This window comes from Berghia stephanieae, chromosome 1 (genome assembly GCF_034508935.2).
Source record: "Berghia stephanieae isolate SIO BIC M18660-M18661 chromosome 1, UCSD_Bste_1.3, whole genome shotgun sequence".
In the NCBI taxonomy this organism is placed as follows: domain Eukaryota; kingdom Metazoa; phylum Mollusca; class Gastropoda; order Nudibranchia; family Aeolidiidae; genus Berghia; species Berghia stephanieae.
The window spans coordinates 35,581,309-35,600,380 of record NC_088360.1 but is presented as its reverse complement, the minus strand read 5'-3'; the positions used below and the strand labels follow the sequence as shown (position 1 = coordinate 35,600,380).

At 34.2% G+C, this 19,072-nt stretch overlaps 1 protein-coding gene across 2 annotated transcripts in view; it reads right to left on the bottom strand.

The window, feature by feature from the left end:
• The window catches only part of LOC144973059 (exportin-5-like), a 49,986-nt gene extending 33,455 nt beyond the window's left edge, over positions 1-16,531 (bottom strand). The window contains exons 1-10 of one of the 2 annotated variants that reach the window (XR_013645474.1): positions 15,916-16,531; positions 10,674-10,795; positions 9,781-9,853; positions 7,390-7,527; positions 6,800-6,982; positions 3,487-3,678; positions 3,101-3,177; positions 2,328-2,427; positions 2,021-2,104; positions 978-1,103 (exon numbers count right to left, since the gene is read on the bottom strand). Coding sequence is in view for 1 of the 2 variants with exons in the window: in XM_078915043.1 (XP_078771169.1) it covers positions 978-1,103; positions 2,021-2,104; positions 2,328-2,427; positions 3,101-3,177; positions 3,487-3,678; positions 6,800-6,982; positions 7,390-7,527; positions 9,781-9,853; positions 10,674-10,795; positions 15,916-16,014 (1,194 nt within the window). In the remaining variant the exon portion in view is untranslated. The remainder of the gene's footprint in view (positions 1-977; positions 1,104-2,020; positions 2,105-2,327; positions 2,428-3,100; positions 3,178-3,486; positions 3,679-6,799; positions 6,983-7,389; positions 7,528-9,780; positions 9,854-10,673; positions 10,796-15,915) is intronic. The other variant, XM_078915043.1, reaches the window with a different exon arrangement.
• Between the last annotated feature and the right edge of the window lie 2,541 nt (positions 16,532-19,072).

Here is a 19,072-nt window from a genome sequence, read left to right as displayed (position 1 = left end):
AGTGATAAAAACATCATAACCAAATAGTTTTGTCAATTCTTAAGCTATTCTAGTTCTGATTCATTTTTTCTATTATTAACGTCTATTATTAACGTATCACCCTTGACAAAAAGTAAATGGTATAATATATGCTATCTTTAATTTCTGTAACACAACTTAATCAGAAGAAAAAAAATTGTAAGCAACAGCAGCATGAAACTTCCAGAATAAAAAATGGTAGGTCTGGATAACAAAATTGAGAAGAAACTGAAAAAATAATCCATAGGATCTCGAATTGCATTTTAAAATTAAATTGACAATTTTACATATTCTAATAGCAATGCCCTCCCTTACTGTTACCGGGAAACCGTTAACAGCTGTATTATAATGAATTTCTAATTTCACTTGAAAAATATCCATTTTACCTTTTTTTTCTATCTTTTTCCTTTGTGACAGATTTAAGAAATAGATTTCAACACTTAAAATTATTTCACATCAAAGGTACAGGTGGTTGAATTAGAGCAAGAAAATAACTTTGTCAAAAATCCCAAGATATATATTTCAATGAGAGATTCTCTGTGAAAGATCATATTATAAATTTGTCAAAACAACTAATTTAATTTAGGTTCCATTGGAAAAAAACCCCCATTGAAATAACATTGATAACGATATTACGAAAAGGTCACTTCCCACACATCAAACAAGTTGTACTTTTGTAATTACCATCCCATTGGTTGTCCTAATAAATTGGACGATCAATTGCAAAATATTTGAAAAATAAAAGCTGCCTGACAAACATAACAGAAAACCAATTATATATAAAAATGTATTGGTTGCCATAGAACTATAGGATGGCTCTTAGTTAAAAGAAAAAAAAAAGAAAACCTAAAAGAAAAAAAAAGAAAGAAAAAAGGATTTTAAAAAAATGTTTTTATCAAAAATTACTTGATGAAGCTTATATAGATGTATTGCAAGTACAAAAAGAAAAATGACAATACCTTGTACAGACATAAAGTGCAACATTTCACCAGTGTAGGTAAGATACTTTCAAACACTGGATCTTTTGAGGCAAGTGGATGTCGTAACAGTGTCAACCAAACAGAGAAAATCATTTGTTGAAGGCTCTGTAAAATAAAATAAGCCAAAAAACTATTTTCATCACTCTCTCATCAAACCTTATAACAGAAGGAGAAGAAGAAGAAGAAGAAGAAGAAGAAGAAGAAGAAGAAGAAGAAGAAGAAGAAGAAGAAGAAGAAGAAGAAGAAGAAGAAGAAGAAGAAGAAGGAGAAGAAGAGAAGGAGGAGGAGGAGGAGGAGAGGAAAAGGAGGAGCAGGAGGAGGGGAAGGTGGAGGAGAAGAAGAAAACATGTAAAAATTACAATTTTTAAAACAATGTGTACATTTAATATATTATAATGCTCTAAGCTGCATGACTTAAAGCTTTAACAATTTAGGTAAATATGATTTAATGTTAAAGTGGAACAATACAATGCATATGTATATTCATCTTTGGCACACTGCTATAAATATTTAAAACTAAAGAAGTGGGTCTTTAACATTTAATATTTCTGGCCTATGTAATATTTTTGGGCAAAGAATTTATGACAAGAGGACTAGAGGGGTTAAAAGAATCCATCTCCCCCCGCTTGGGAAATGTTTATAACTAAAATGGTAATTTGAAATGGATTTTGTCTTAAATCAATTCTATGAGTCCAAGAACAAGATGTAAAAAATTAATTTCACTTTAAAGATTAGACTCGGAATTGTTATATTTATATACTTATGAGTATATTCAGCATTAATAAATAACAGTGCTATCATTGTAACTTTCAACTAACATTAGTTATGACTAGTGTGTCATCAATAAACCCATGCGCCCAAATTCTACTTTGAAGCATGGTATAAAATTCATTGTTCAGACCAGCAGTATCTAAAAGATGTCTCCATGGACGTAAATAACTATTTCATATTATTGCGGCTAATGACTTCAATCTTTGAATTGTTTTCTTTTCAATTGTTTGAAAAAAAAATAAAAAAATCACCTGACTCGGATGTTGGGAGAAAACAACACAAGCATCCAAGTACATCTTGAAATTATTTGGCTGCTCTGTTTTCTCAGCAGAACCCTGAAATGAAGCAAAACAAAACAGATAATGGTGAGGCTACAAGGATATTATAAAATGTCCATATTTAATCGAACAAATATGTAGAGAAGATTTTTTTAAAAATAATTAGGCGCAAATGTCACCTCTCTTAATCGTATCTTTCCTCTTTATAACACAATTTCAAGAGAATATTTGATATTTAAACAGTTAAAATACCAGACTGCTAACTCATTAAAGTACATACCCAAAGCATGCAAAGCTGTTTGCCAAGTTCCAAAAGTATTTCGCACAATCTTTTCAAGAAAATAAAGTTTGTTGATTCTGTTATGTGTGCAGCTGCATGACTGAAAAATAAGTAAAGAAATAGTTTAATTAACACAAATAAACTCAAACTAAATGATAATATGAATAAATTGTATTATAAATATTTTCTTGTGAAATTTCAGTCTAATACTAATAACGATATTACCTTTTATTTAGAAAGTATATTCATTTTACCATTTAAAACTTGCTTTTTATATATCAAGGACATGCAATAAAGTATCCAATAGCAACAATCAGTGTGGCCATTCTCTTTCAAGCTAAATTATTTAAAATATCTTCTTTTTCATCTTGATTCCAAATGCACTGTCTCAAACTTGAAATTCACTGTCCTTTTATATTATGCTCTGTAATATAGGCCATAAATCTTTCTTTTTTTCACATTGTTTGAAGAGAGGGAGTAGGTTTGGAATATATAGCAGATGGTTCCTGCTTGAGCAAGTTAGCCGTTATTGAAACTTAAATTTGCAATTTTGAACATGAAGCTTCTTTAGTCTTTTATGACATGTCCTTGGTATGAATAATAAGACTTTAACTTAGGCAAATCAAATTTGCTTCTATTCATGAAGCAAGTCTGATGTTTTATTTCTTTTAATTTCAACATGGCTTATAATCAACTAGAGACAAATTCTTTGAACAGCAGATTTAAAAGCAATGATAAATATCCAGAAAAACTCATGCGATCTCAGAACTTACCTGGCAGCTTGGAGCAGCACTGTCATGGGTTGGTGCTCAAAAAGAATAAGCAATGGTTTTCTATCCTGCAATTTGCCCTGCAAGAATTAATTCAAAATGTAAAAGTTTCAATCAATCAAAGCTTCTACTTCTACCTTTCTGAAATTCTTTTCAAATTTTTATATTCTATTTTTCAAAAAGCAGCATAAGATTTCTGGTGGAATAGAAATAATCCATTGAATAAATTCTAAATATCCACATGGATCACTTTTAATGTCTAAATATGCAAGAATTCAAGTAGAAAGTATATATAAAAAGTTTGTCATAAATAAGTCGTCCCATATAAGTAGTATTCCAATTATCTGCTTTGACTGTATAATACTCAAGACAATCCTATGATACAATACCTTTCTGCCCACAATGATAAGGAGACATTCTGATGCCTTCAGACATAATTCCTTGTCCAGTAAAAGTGAGCACAATACACAGAGCAAATCAGTAGCAATTATGTGTTTGATGGCTGCCCAGTCCACAAATCCTCCCAAGGTGTCAAGCGTGGCCTGGCAGATCTTGCAGGCTTTCAAAGACTCAATCCCTGTCTGTGGATGGAATATCAAGGTGGAAGAGAGACATATAATATAATCAGTCTTCATAAACTTACAATCCCTGTCAACAAATAAAAGTGGAAGACTTACATATCAACGACCATTATTAATTTACAATCTATTTATGATAATCAAAGTTGACCGGAAGACAATTTTCACTTTTGCTGTGAGATTTGAATTATTTAAAATTAATTCTAATTTCTTCCATTATTCATCTAGCAGCAGCAGCACTGCGACTCTGTCTTCAAGTGAAGCCACAGCGAGTAACATTAGTGTACAGGTCACTCAAAGAAGACAGCAAAATATGATGTCAGGTTAAAGTAAAATCGAACCCTGTCAATAAAGGATTATCCCTACCCCTTGTTTTGAAATGCTTAAATTGTATCTCACAACAAAACTTGATGAAACTTATTTGCTCTTATCAAGCAAACACATTTAAACTATTCAGCTGGTCTTGTTCTACAAGGATTGTCTGCATTACAAAATTTCATTGAAGCTTTCATGTAAGATTAACATGTGATCATTTCTCAAAAATACTTTTATGTTTATGTGGAAAAGTCTACAACAATAGGTCAAGGAAGAATTGTGTGTAATTGAGCGATAACTGGAAATTAGGTAGAATGTAAGAAGATTTTAACAGAAACTAAAAAGCACATTTGTGACCCTCCGCCTTGAAATGGTATTAAGTCGGATTTTTCAATTTTGGGTTTTTGGTACCCAATCATAGCTTATTTTATGCTTTAAAATTTGATACCAAATTTATACAATTCTGATTATTGAATGCCGAGATATGACCGTTTGAAGTAGGGGGAGTGTGAAAACCAAGTTTTGAGAAAATCGACTTTGAAGTGAGGCACCGTTTTCACGCACAGTCAAATCAATGGGCAAAGATAACTCCTTAGATTCGGGCATCGAAAATTTGACGAGAATAGTGAAATTTGGCATGAGCTTAGATTATACATTTAATAATGAACATACAAATTTTTGAAACAATCCAATTATCACTTTTGTAGTTATTCATTATCATGTAAGATGTTCTTAAAACAAATAAAACACTGAAACAAAAATGCCGACAATAGCTCACATTTTCAAGAATTTTTGATATTTAAATAAAGAATCAATGAAATAAGAATTATTAATGTGAAATTTTTGTCTTATTCAATAGAGAAAATAAGATTTCAAAATACCAAAAGTTAAAGAAGGGTTTATAATTTGAAAGTACAGTTTTGAAACTATGTGAAGCTGGGTGGGCAGGGCAAGAATTATCAAGAAGAGGATTAGAGAGGAAGAGATAGAATGAGAGAGTAAAATACACACACACACACACACACACGTGTGAGAGAAAGAGAGAGAAAGAGATAAAGAAAGAGAGAGAGAGAGAGAGAGAGAGAGAGAGAGAGAGAGAGAGAGAGAGAGAGAGAGAGAGACAGAAAGAAAGAGAGAGAGAGAAAGATATATAGAGAAAAAGAGGAGCGAGAGGGGAAGGGGAGAGAGACTGCTTGTGCATTAAGAGGACGCGAGGGAAATAGAATAAAGATTGAAACCTGTATTAGTGTGTGTGTGTGTGTGTGTGTGTGTGTGTGTGTGTTTGTATGTGTGAAAGAAACAAAAGGGAGACGGAGAGAGTGAGGTAGACATGAAGAAAGGGATGGAGGCGGAGCAAAGAATTGTAGGGATAGTTTAAAGAAAGCATTTTGATACAAAGTAAGTCATAGTCAATCAACTGGAAACATATTGACCAATGAGATTGCAATTAAAGAAATGGGCTGGTCAAATCAATCATTGCATTGTTTCCATTTTGAGTCAGATGACAGCTTGAGGAGGAGGGGTGGGGCTTATTGTGTAGTGACTTACATTAAAACGTGTTATTGAATCTCTCAAGTTATCCTTAGCGTTCCACCACATTGTTCATTGTCTTAAAAGACCCCCCCCCCCCCCCCCCCCCCCTTTCTTTCAGTATACAAAGAAAGCACGACAAAACGAACATCCATCTCTCTCTCTCTCTCTCTCTCTCTCTCTCTCTCTCTCTCTCTTCTCTCTCTCTCTCTCTCTCTCTCTCTCTCTCCCTCTCTCTCTCTCCCTCTCTCTGTTTGTCTCTCTCCCCTCTTCATCTATCTATCTATCTATCTATCTACCCTATCTATTTATCCATTAATAGGTTTGTCTTTCTGTCTGTTTATCCATTTCATTTTTAGTTACACGTATTTCCGTTCATTAATTGTTGAAGGCTCTATTTATTATTCTGCTTTAGTACTTAAAATCAAATGTTTATCCTACAACAATCTCTGTGACTGTAAGTGTAAGATTAGGCAACTGTTGTCCTATTAAATCTTAGCATGTCCTATAATTTAATGAATAAAAAAAAGAGGGACAAAGGAGGACCCTCACCTCGATCATTATCCAATGCTGCTAGACAAAGAAATAATAGCACGTGGTGTGTATCAAAATGCACAAACACACACATATGTAACACACGCATGCTGACGTCATGAAGCATCGCCCTAGCATTATGGCCTACAGTCACAGCGCATGTGATGAGCATTGACCAATCAGAATCATTCATTTATAAGGTTGTCAGGAAAAAACCTAGACTTGTTTACAGTTTTTAAAGTTCATTATTGGTTGAACCATGAAATTGTGGAAACAGTCATACTTTCTCTGAGATAGATAAAGACAAGCCCTTTGCTGTGATATCTTACATCTTATTGGTGGAGAAAAAGACTCGGTATTACTAAGCCTTGGAAAGGGTGGCTCTCTGAGAGAAAGTCAACTCTCGTTTTGAATGTGTCACTGATAGTCGCATTTTTAAACTTGAAATTTATATAACTTATCGTCAATGTTTATGTTGAATTATTATGTTTTCATGTGGAAAAATGATTGTTGTTTCTGAAACAACCAAAAACTGAAATTTGATAATTTTGACCATTTCCACTTTAAAACCAGTTTTCTTCGTTTTCCAAATCCTGACTTAATACCGCTTCGAGGCAGAGGGTCACATTTGGCCATATTTAGAAGACCACACTAAAGGCTATATGAACAATCAGAATTGCCATTGCAATTTGAAATAAATTACAAGGACATTTCGTAACATTCATTTACTTGTTACCATACTCACCTGAGTCTTGTAAATATCGAGGTTTTTGATAAGAATAAAACTGAAGAAGGAAAATATATTTCCCATTTCAGCATTTAGGGCTTGTTGCACATCACTTCTTCTGTTAGAGGGAAGATTGTCAAAACGTATGACATCCTCTGACAACCTCAGCATGGCTTGCAGAATTATCTCAGTCTGTTTTGCCTGGCAACAAAGGAACCCATTGTTTGATTTAAGTATATAGTCTTTATTTTTTAAAAATACAAAAAGGACCATAAAAAGAAGAAAGGAAACCACTACACAATAAGCTATTTAAATGCTAATAAAGTGAATCAAAGGAGAATCAGAGCAATCAGGGAGACACCTTTATATTTTATGATTTTATCTATTTAAATCATTGACGATCTATGAATTAAATGCTTCATGTATAGAAATTCGAAATCAGTGTTCATTCATGCACTGAAAATAAGTTTCAAGACAGATTGTCATTTCAAATTAAAATGAACATACATACATTATTTGAGTTAATGAACAATGTGAGGGAACTGAAATATCAATTTTCAGGATTTTTTCAGCTGAACATCTGATGCAGACAATATAATTATTCTTACCCCTTTTTCACATAATATTGTAAACTCTCCAAATAGATTACACCATAGTTGTGGCCATTCTCTCTTAATAAGTTCCACCAAAACCCTTGAGACTCCATCTTTGATATGCTGGTCTTCTTCAAGAATGTCCCTGGTGCTCTGAATAGAAGCGAAATTAACTTATGTATTAACAACATATCTATTTAAGTTTCAGTTCTGAAAACACATCCTTGAAGTCATTGGGCATTGTAAAGCAACAAATTATGTTTTTCCTCACTATTGTTTTTTTTAAATTAAAAGGATTTTTTTGTAGTCTGTATAATAGAGATTGCCAATAATTTAAACAACCAGGGAGCAAGGCATGTGCAAGCAGCGGTTAACAACTCATATATAGGGTGCGGGGGAAAAAACCCCAGAAGAAATTACAACGCTGTTTCAGTACAAGGTAGTAACTAAAAATAATCGAAAATCTAACAAGCAACAAGAACAAAACCTTAAGTTAATTCTTGCCAAGTTTAATAAAAAATGTTTTATTGGTTAAGAAACCATGCCGGTTATACCAAACTCATATAAAAATCACGATTTGAAAAGTTTCCAAAATTACGATTTGTTTTAGCAGTGCAGTGTTACTGGTGTAAAACGTTGCCACACCTGGTTGAAAAACAAAGTCTGGAAGTAGTTTTCAGCTTATAACAATGGTACATAGTTTTCAGTACAAGCAGAAATCATATTTGATTTATTTCCAAAGATGAATAGCCTCCAAAGTACACTAAATTGAATCCTGTGGACTACAGCATTAATTTGGTCACTGGTGGTTTATAAGGGTGTTATAATGTTTTACACACAAAGTTAAAACAGTCAATTCAAATTGAATGGGATTGAATCACTATTCAAGACATTAGAAAATATATTGGATCATTGGAAAAAATGCTACGGATCAGTCATAAAGCAAAATAAGAAATCGAAAGATGACATCAAAATTTGAAAATGACGTCGAAAATCTTCAATGTGACATTTCTGCGGTGTGTTTATTAAAACACCCGTGGAATTATAATTTTTCTATTTTTTTAGTTTTTTAATTTGTATAAATAAATTTGAATAATTGGGTTTGATTGTGGTAAAATTTCAAACTTGTATAATTTATAGTCTGGCAGATGCAGGCTTATAAACATTTCTGGGTTGTTTTTTTCTCGTACCCAAAATAATGTTTCTAATCCAACAACAGCAAGACATTGAAAAGGATTCCTAAACTTCTGGAACTTGGTATGAATCAAATTAGGGAGTTTGTTTTGCTAATGGGATTTAATGTTGTTCATCCATCAACTGATACATTGCTCAATTTGCGACTTTATTGACATGAGAAAATGCAGAAGATTGCCTACTCCATCATACAGAGGTAAGTGCACATCATTTTGTAAGATAATGCCAATCAGTAGGTCAGCAAAGTAATTCCTGCCAAATCTAATAAAGATCCAGTAACCCAATCAAACAGAGTGGACGGTGGGGTGAGGAAAGAAAAAGAAAAAAAAAAAAGAAAGAAAGGGACTGTGGTTTATGTTTGTTTTGTTTTTAAGGGTTTTACGGCGCTTGCAACACATTTAGGTTATTTCAGCACCAGAAAAAAGGAAGAAAAAGGGATAGTAAAAAAATCTAGAATTACAATTAAAGCATCCAAGAAAAAGTAAGACAAAGGGGAACTGAGAACAAATAGGGATCAGATGTAGATTCCAAGAGCATACCATCAATGTACTTAGTTTGAGATCACCTATAAGTCTCATCCGGACACAAGCACGGCCCCCACTAAGAGGAACACACTCAAATGCTTACATTATAAATTATAACAAATATAATAATACATTATAGATAATTTACAAGGAAAAAAATATCATCTCCAATACAATATCTATGCATTTGACTGTTTCCCTCCCAGCCAGGACCCCGACCAGGGCCAGGACAAAACCAAGCAATCCCATTCCAAGACAAAGACAGAATGCAAGTTGGAAAACAGATATAGGGGGATAGAAGACACAATAAGTACCTCCCTGCCCACTGTGGGAGGTAGGAACCCCACCCAGGGACTGTGGTTTAGATTGGTCGTCAAGTCTACATGTATATGAGTTATATAGAGGTGAACTTATCTCATTTTGTTTATTCGCCTTAACAAAGCCATTCTCTCATTTCTCTGTCATCTTTAAAAGTGTTTAATTTTATTGTATTTTGTTGACAGAGAGGAAACCGAAAATGTCAACATTATCCGTCTTTGTTAATTAAATTGAAGCTCCTATTCAATTTGACTATTGTTATTTATTTCATCCATAACTATAGTTCTTTAATATAAAGGAATAATAAAGAATTGGAAAAACATTTGGTTTTTAATTGATACATTTCATAGATTTTGATTAATTCATCTACCTGATCAATAAATAAAAGAGTATTTTGTTTTAGCATAGCCCTCTCAGCTTCTCCAATTTCATTCCAGCGATATCTGTAAAAAACAGTGAATGGAAAATAGAACACAATTTTAAAATGATGTCAACATTGAGTTCACAATAACACTATTTGCTATGGGGAAATGCAATGTAAATACTGTAACCAAGTGAATTCTTCTAAATAAGAAAGATTATGATCAATTCACCATAATATGATTCACAACACCTCATTAATTTCAAAAGCAGGCAATTTCCATTTTATATGATTCAAGTTGTCTGTTAATTGTCCTTTCTTTACACTCTTAAAGTATCTATCACTGCCTATAGCAAGGTACTTACTAACACTGGAGACGAATAGAGCAACATCAATGTCATACTTTTGTGACATTGCTACCCATCAAGTAGCTTTCCACAATCAATATTGTATGGCTTTGATGCAGGACAACACAATGTACCCCCAAACAACCAACACCATCAAACATGATTTTTAACTGTGTGTAATGGTCTGCTCTACATTACTACCGAGATAATTTACTGTCATCTATATCTAGCAAACAGGTATTTCAATATTCAAAACCATACTCTCTGACTGCAAGTATTTTGTTCTCACAATGTATCAATATTCATTGATTCTGTGGCTATAAAATTATGAACAAACAAGATATAGACTATAAAAATAATCATTTTTAACGTTAAAAAGTCACTCTCAATTTAATGTTTGTTGTGAATATGTTCATCACCAACTATATAATTTAAAATGTCTAGATCAACACAGGCATTTGTAATTGAGATGTATTTTTTTGTATGTGTATTCTTAATTGAAGCCTGGACTAAAGCAACCAAACGCTAGAAACACACTATCTTCACAAAACTTACTTGATACAGTGTTCTACAACCTGTAAACCAAAATGTCGAACAAAGGGTGAATTATTTTGAGAAGCTAGTTCCAATCCACAGCCCATAGAGCCTTTGGCATTCTCCTTGAAGTCCTCACAAATCTGTTGATAAGAATCAAAAAATGATTTATTAGTATTGAGGAAATTGAAGTGATGGGACAGGGAAATTATAACCAGATTTGAGGAATTTACAAAACATCCAAGATAAAAAAAAATTGGCAGTGACAAAATTTGAACCTGGTCTCATTCATAATTTTGGAACAGTTGTAAGAGCAGACATGACATTTGCACAGCTTTAAGGTAATTTCAGTACCAGTTAAAAAGACAGATGATGCATTAGTCAAAAGATTTCATATCTAGCTGAAAGTCTCCCAAGAAAAAGTAAGATAAAGGCTATAATTTCAAATAGAGAACAGAAGTAGATCCATGAGCAAGTATTCCATGTGTACCTTACACTGTAAGGTCTAAAACTACTCTATTGCCTTAAAGGACGGTTTGGAACTGTTCTATTAAATAAATAATAAAATTCCTATATTGGGTGGTTTTAATTATTCTGTACTGTCATTATAGGATTGAAAAACATTTTTAGTGAAAAAAAAAACCATTATCTGTGTTGATACCAATTCCGCGCCCTAATTCGGGGGTCTGGCATAAAAAAGTAAAACTTTCTTGTGGTAAATTTTCCACAACAAAATAATGAAGGAATAACTTCCACATTCTTCCTTCTTATCAACATTGTAGCATTTTGTGTCACCATAGAGAGATTTTACAGCTTTAGTTTATGGGATTTGTATTAGAATAATATGAAGTTGCAAAAGGCTGCAAATCAAAATTTTATGACAAAATTGATGTTAAAAATTTATAATTTGGATTATAATCAAAATTACACATACCCTATCAAAAATAATCTCTTTATGGTGACATAATATAATATCTCTGTGAAAACTGTGGAAACTTTCAGACAAGTTCATGGAATAGATTCTGAGAAATATTTCTCACAGTATCCTATACTCCTAGACAAATTACATTTTGAGAAAATAGAAAAATAACTTTCCATTTTTCACACTTTTCTGACTACCTATACTCTTTTCAAACGTGTTTTTGTGCCTTCATAGCATATTTCTGCAAAATATATCAGAAAGGAGTGGGTGAAACCAAATGTGTAGTCAGTGTACGGTCTGAGTAATTCACATCTTATACTCACTAACAAAACATTACCCCTCCCCCTTTTCCTGAAATGCAAATGTCAGTCTCATCATAAATTTCTGATTATAGAGATCTTGACTCAAAGCAATTCTTAGTTACTCAACATCATGGTGTAAGTGACCAGTTTTGGCTATTGAGACCATGATTTTAATTTTCACATTTTGACCTCCCGACCCCCCTTAACGTCTTTCCAATCACGGAGACTACAAATTCTTTATGTTGCTACGACTTTTCTTAATAAGGCAAGTCCATCAAAATTCATCACTTCAGTCCAAAAATAAATCTGTTAACTGGCGTTTTTAACTGTACTTTTTATCATCCAGGGTAGTTTAATTTTCAATTCCTTAAAAAAAACAATCGAGCTCTCCTCCTGTTTTCATCTCCAAAACTCAATGAATGTGGAGCAAATGTGGCAGACATTAAAGTTAGTGAATTTTTATTGATTTAGTTTTCTTATTGCTGAGTTATTTAGCTTGAATTAATATGTGATGAAACCTGTGTGATTTGTTATGTAGTTGATATGGTTACGATTATGCAAACTATTGAGATGACATTTGATTGTGCGGCTATGTGGTCTAGTGTTATGACACTCACTTTCGGATCGGAAGGTCATTGGTTCAAGCCTCATGCTAGGCGCATAGTTGAGTCCTTGGAAAAGGCTCTTTACTCACATTCTCTTGCCGTACTCAGGTGTAAAATGCGTACCTGGCCGTTAACAGTGTTGTCTTTGTCCGAAAAATTGTAATATCGCCTAACAGGCGTCATGTCCCGTCCTACATGTTAAATGTTGCTGTTGACCAGGGACCCCTTGTAAAGCGCTTTGAGCACATTTAGTGGATATTGCGTTACATAAAGCTCAATTTAAGCTTAATTATGTTCCTGGGTTATCAGTCTTGACAACGTACCCTAGCTATGAATCCTACGTCAGTGAAAAAAAAAGGACTGTGTAAAGAAACATTTCGTATGTTAATAAGAAATTGTCCCATGCATAAGATATTAAAAGCAATGCATAAGAGTCATTGAAATTTCGAAATGTATAGATAATTGATGGGTTTCTGTTGCTTATTAAAGAATATTGTGTGTGTGTGTCTGATCTCTTACCCAAATTTCAACCAAACTATCGCTCCAACCACCTCAGCAGAAAGAATGAGAAAAAATAGAATGACCATGACAGAGGAGGAGAAAATCAGGATGAGGGAAACGATTAAACAGCAGCAGAGAAATTCCTGATTAAATTAGACTGATGATTAAAAAAAGAAAAGAATGGAGCATGAAAAGTAGTATAAGGAAAAAGAAATGGCATGCAGAACAACAACTGAAGAAAAAAAATAGAAAATCATCAACCCCTTGAAAAGCTTTCAACTCTGTTACAAGCATTTGGACATGATCTGTCAAAAGCTAAATCCAGTCTACCGAGCAATTCATGTAGAAAGTCAGCAATTGTTTCTGTTCTCGGTGATAAATTTCCAAAAGCAGAGTTCAGCCACTAGACTTAGATAAGTGGATAAGCCATGACATTGAAGTTAGAAAGTTTTATGAATCAGATATGACATCCTGGCGACAAGTGAAAAAACTTCAAAACAGACAGAACTAAAGATGGTAAACAAAGTAAGCAAAAGAAACTGTCATTTAAATTGTGAAAGAAGTCCTTGCTCAGTACAAAACATAAAATCCTGATTTCACATATTAAAACTTGCTACTCTGCTGTGCCTAGCATATGTTTCGCTCATATCAGAGATGGATCAAAATTTTTACTGCTGTTTGTAACATGAAAACTCCAACATGGTAGTTAGTAGAATAGAAAAAAAAATATTTCAAGGAACATCAACAACAAACAATTGTCACATGATTCTATCTGCGGACCAAATTCATCTGCATGTTCTTTAGACAAGTGTAATGCTTGCTTAGAAAAACTATATTTGTGGTTGCATGTGTATAATTCTGAAGACTATAATGTTTCTGTTAATTGCTTTCAATGGGGAAATAAATTCAAAAAGGAAGAAAGAGAGGTTGCTCTGAAATACCAAAATGAAATTATGACGACCCATTAGAAGCAAGCAGGCATTAGTCTTAACAGCTTTGAAAACAAGAGCAACAAGATCAACTTCCTATGTCAGATGATTTGTAACACTAGACAAAGGAGTTCTAGTTTGAGACAACCAATTGATTCTAAAGGACTTTGTGTTAAAAGATGATGCAAATGACATTATACAAAGTAAATTTCTATTCTGATGGAGCTGATCTACTATGCTATGAATAGATTCATTGCAAATTGCTTGTAATTAATATATTTTTTGTTGAAAATTATATTTTTTTGGGTAGAAATTGAACCAGAAGGTGTGGTAAACTGTTGGTATTGTAATTTTCAATTGTTAAACTAAAAACTATGTTAATATTTCAAACTAAATGCGTTAAAAATTGCATTTTCATTTTTGCCACATCACCGACATAACAAAGCCAGACCAAGCATCTAACACGTAGATATTATGATACCTATGTTATTATCAATTCAATCAATATGATTTAATTGACTTACTCAGTTAAATCCAAGCTCATAGCATATAAATCAGAGAAATTTACAAGTGAATCAAATGACCCGAAGGATCTTATATAAACATTGCCACGTCAGTGACATAGTGATTTTGCTCCAGCATTTTTTTTTTGTTAATGAGTAAAAGAGAAAACAAATTTGGAGAGTGTGGAGTGGCTTTGCAGACCATCATTATTTTCTTTATGTTATCCTTCAATATAAATCTACAGCCCTTTTAATGTCTCTGAATGCCATGTCAGTAACAATTGACTTGCCCAATAGACATTTATAATATGCAAATTATCAGTCATACAATACACAAATTATTTAGGGTTATTTAAACTCTAAAATTTGCTCTTTAAACTTTAATTTACATGTTTATTACTGCTTTGTTTTTGTTTTCATTGTTTTGGTTTCTTTTTATTGTTCTCCGGTGTTTTGTTTGTTTGTTGTTTTGACGTTTTGTAATATTGACTAACACACAAACAGACGTCACCCTCCCTTTTACTTGTCTTGGCTCTGATTATCATTTCTGTTTCTGAGAGACTCCCCCCCCCCCCCACCCCCTCCCCTCTGATAATCAAATGTGAATGTGATTGAGCAGGATCATTAACTTGTGGTGAGAAGGGTCTATGTGGCTTATTTTAGCTCTTGCATAAGACTAAAAAAGCTTCCCCAAAAAAGGGGGACAGAGAGTAGTTACATTTGAATGTAATATTATATAATCTAATGGAAGGCAAGTTTACAAAAAAAAAAGGAAAAAGAAAAGAAGTGCCATCAATGGGATTCGAACCCACGATGTCGGCTGTATGGTAATATTAATATGTGTAGAAAGTCATCCTATCAGTTTGACCACGCTATTCATATCAAAGTTTACACATTTATAAATATAAACAATTGCCCACATCTTGACTAATGTTATTGCAACAAAATTGCAATGATATATAAACAATGAAGATACAGTTGCATTTCTCTAATCCGGAACTCCACAATCCAGATGTCTCCGATTATCTGGACAGGTTGCATTACACTTTAGGGACTGATTTCACTATCCAGATGTTTTTGGAATCCAGAAAAAATGCTGGGAACAGAGGTGTTCGGATTGGAAAGACGTGACTGTATCTTAGTCTTAGTATCTTTGATTGAAAAGACATTTTTTTTATGATTGAGAGGCAAAAATCGTGGTCTATCTATCTAAAACTAAAACGAGCCTTTTGAACTATGAAGATCAAAATCGTGGTCTTCCTAGACAAAACTTGAGAATTTGGCCAGACACTTCCTAAATTGAATTGAAGTTGAGGAAATGAACAGCATGATTAAATAAGATTCTATCGGTCTCTACGTTAAATTTAAAAGAAAGAGACAAACATCAAACAAGTCATGAGAATTGGTTGATCTGATGCAAATGGGATAATTGTATTGTATTACATCAGCGGTTTTAGTATGTGAAAGGTGAAAATTCTCTCAGAAATGCAATCATTCATACTTTTTGTGCATGCTGTCTTTCTTCATTCGTAGCAGATGGATTCATCACTGTTTCTATGGCATTTTTGAGGGTTTGTGCAATGTCAATTTGTGACGCCATTGCTAGATTACGATTACGAGTTTCTTTTTGTCTTTATCAATGATGTCAATTCAATAGTCAAGGCCAAGGCAGGACTGATTTTTTTTTTTGCTTGCACCCAGTTGGTTCAGAACTTGAATGCTTATTGAAACTGTTTAATGCGATGGTATGAGTGGGAAATTTGGGATGATGAAGTTTATATGAACATGATAGAATCTTGAATCCTGATTCCGAGACAATGAGATAATGTAACAATGACAATGGCTCAGCGACTGGCACTTGGCACTGGCATCGATTGTTGTTATCGACCGGCGTCGCTTTTCATTTATTGGATGTCTGTCGCCGGTCGCTCATCTACTATCCATTAACGCATGTAAATCACTGTGTGGCTCAAAAAGAAGCCTGCCCCTAAACTTAAAGTATATTTCTCCCACAATTAAAACATAGTGTATAAAATGAAAATGTAAAGTTGTTTCTGTAAAGCTAACGGTTATCGTGGTCCCCAAACAAACAAAACGCAAGTAGATTGCCGGAATATGAGTCCAACTTTTTATACATTTTATATCCTTTTTGTAAGTACGCAACCGGCCCGCCGGATCTATTGTTCAAGTCTCTTTTTCAGTCCGATTTTAACTTAGGACGAGGTCGCATTGCGGGCAGTGCAAAGCGATTTTATGACAGCGAGCGAGTGGAAGGCTCCTTTTTCGGTGTTTAATTTGACAATTCACAGGGGGGGGGGGGGGGGGGGGGGTGGTATTACTGCTCCTTCTTGATGAATCAGCTGTAAAAAAGAAACTTATGGTTGTAGTAACTCACTCAACCCTAACACCGACTATATCCGTAGTTTACCACTGGTAACTTTTACCCCATGCCTATTTATTACATTTTTCTGAGACAAATTATAGGCGTAGTATCAAAGCTAATGTTTTTAGTTTTTACATGTCAATGATGGTTAAATAAAACTGTCTATGTACATGCTCTTTGTTAATACATTTATTCCAATTTTGAAAAAGTAGCAAACATTTCTAGGATTCAGTGAGTTAAATCAATCTTTATATTTTTTGTGTTGTTGGGTGAGCATTCATAGCGCAATATCCACTATACGTGTTCAAAGCGCATCACAAGGGGTCCCTGGCCAGCAGCGGCATCACCACCACCACCACCAAAGCATCATCATCGTCATTTTCCCCTTACTGTAGTCCGTTCCACAACCCTAGCGCACGCCTTCACGGCTCGAGCACTAGAATTGTTAGTGACGTTAAGCCGATTTTTTTCCACCGGTTACAGTAACCATACTTTGGAGTTTTTCTTCTTTAATGGTATATAAAAAAAACGAAGGGTCTGGGATGAGTGAACATTTTGATGGTTTACACTGACTGTTATACACGGTGAATTATGTTTTGATTATGATCACTGAATTCCCCACAGGCTTGATCACGAGATCCATGGGCACTACTCGCTAACATTGTCACCCTGGTTTCAAAATGACACAGCAAATTGTAAATTTTGGACACACTTGACATAAACAATTGTTACATTTTAACTCACTCAATCCTAGAGATTTTTGCTACTTCTCAAAATTGGAAAAAAATGTATTAAGAATGAGCATGTACATAGATAATTTTATTCAACTACATGTAAAAACTAAAAGCATAAGCTTTGATTCTACGCCTATAATTTGTCTCATAAAAATGTAATGAATAGGGGGTAAAAGTAACCCGGGTAAGTTATGGATATAGTCGATGTTAGGGTTGAGTGAGTTAATAATTGAAAGCTAGAGGAGTAGCTGCCTGTTGTGATTTATACATTTATTTTTAAAATCTGACAACAATATGGATTAAACATGCAAATTTGTCACAATGAGGAAACTTTTCAAGTATTTCTCCGTTGAGGCGAAGCGTGGAATTAATTTTCATGGTGGTATGCGGAATAGCAATACTATATGTATGGATTGCCCACAACCAGGAACTCACATAGTCCAAACTAATTAATTATGTCACTTTGATTATGCACCTCTTGTATTTGAAAACGGCGGTTCCTTTAAAAGGTTATTATGGACAAAATTCCCATGGAATCTGGTGTTAAAGAAGATTAGATTAAGTGATATTAATATTATTACATTCAAAGCGTCCCTGGTGAGCATAATTCAAGAATGGCAAACATGTACCGCGCTCGATGGGTGACCGGTTCTTGCTTAACAGTTGATCGGGGATTATGTCTTTGTGAAAGGCATTTCTCCTTGTCCTATCGAAGACGGGCGTAAAAATTCGGAGGACCCCTCTGTTTTTTAACACCAATGTCACTTAAAATATAAGCCGACATGCAAAAATCACAGCACCACGTTTAGTAATTTTGGTGGAATTTGCGATATTCTGAGCGGGTGGTACTTGGTACAGACTAACGTCATGATCATCATCATCACCGTTATCATCTTGACGATTCATAACAGTTGTACATCTGTGTGGTTGAGTGTGCATGTGTAGCTAGCCTACTTGAGTGGGGGGTGTGTACATGTATATATCCACTTTACTATATTTTATATTGAACCAAAATGAGTTTCCTTTTCTTTGGACAATAAAGTTCTATTATTATTATTCCGTTCCGAAAGCGAGTGTAATACCACTAACCCAAGTAGCTCGCACAATAAGTCTTCAGCACGGAGAATTCCACCATTTTATTTGACAAGGGATTTAATTGACGACGGAAGCAGATTTTTGCAATACGTCCTTCTTCACGATTACTTTCCCAACCTACAGCGAACAACGAACGACGAGGAAAACAACGAAGATCTGTCCTCAAAGTCAAAGGACAAATCTTCGTTTTCCTCCCCGACGTTCGTCGATCGCCACAAGTTGGGAATGCAATCGTTAACTTGCTAATATACACTGTAGTTGCTTAAATTGAACCGCCGCCCCCCCCCCCCCCAAACCACCGAAAAACTGATGTTCTTGACCATTTTAATTTTAAAATCACCTTTCTGCATCTAGTTTACCCAGAAATAATACCGACTTAAGGCGGTGGGTCACATTTTGTCATTCGATTTGACCGTGACCATAATACCGCTTTGAGACGATAGGTC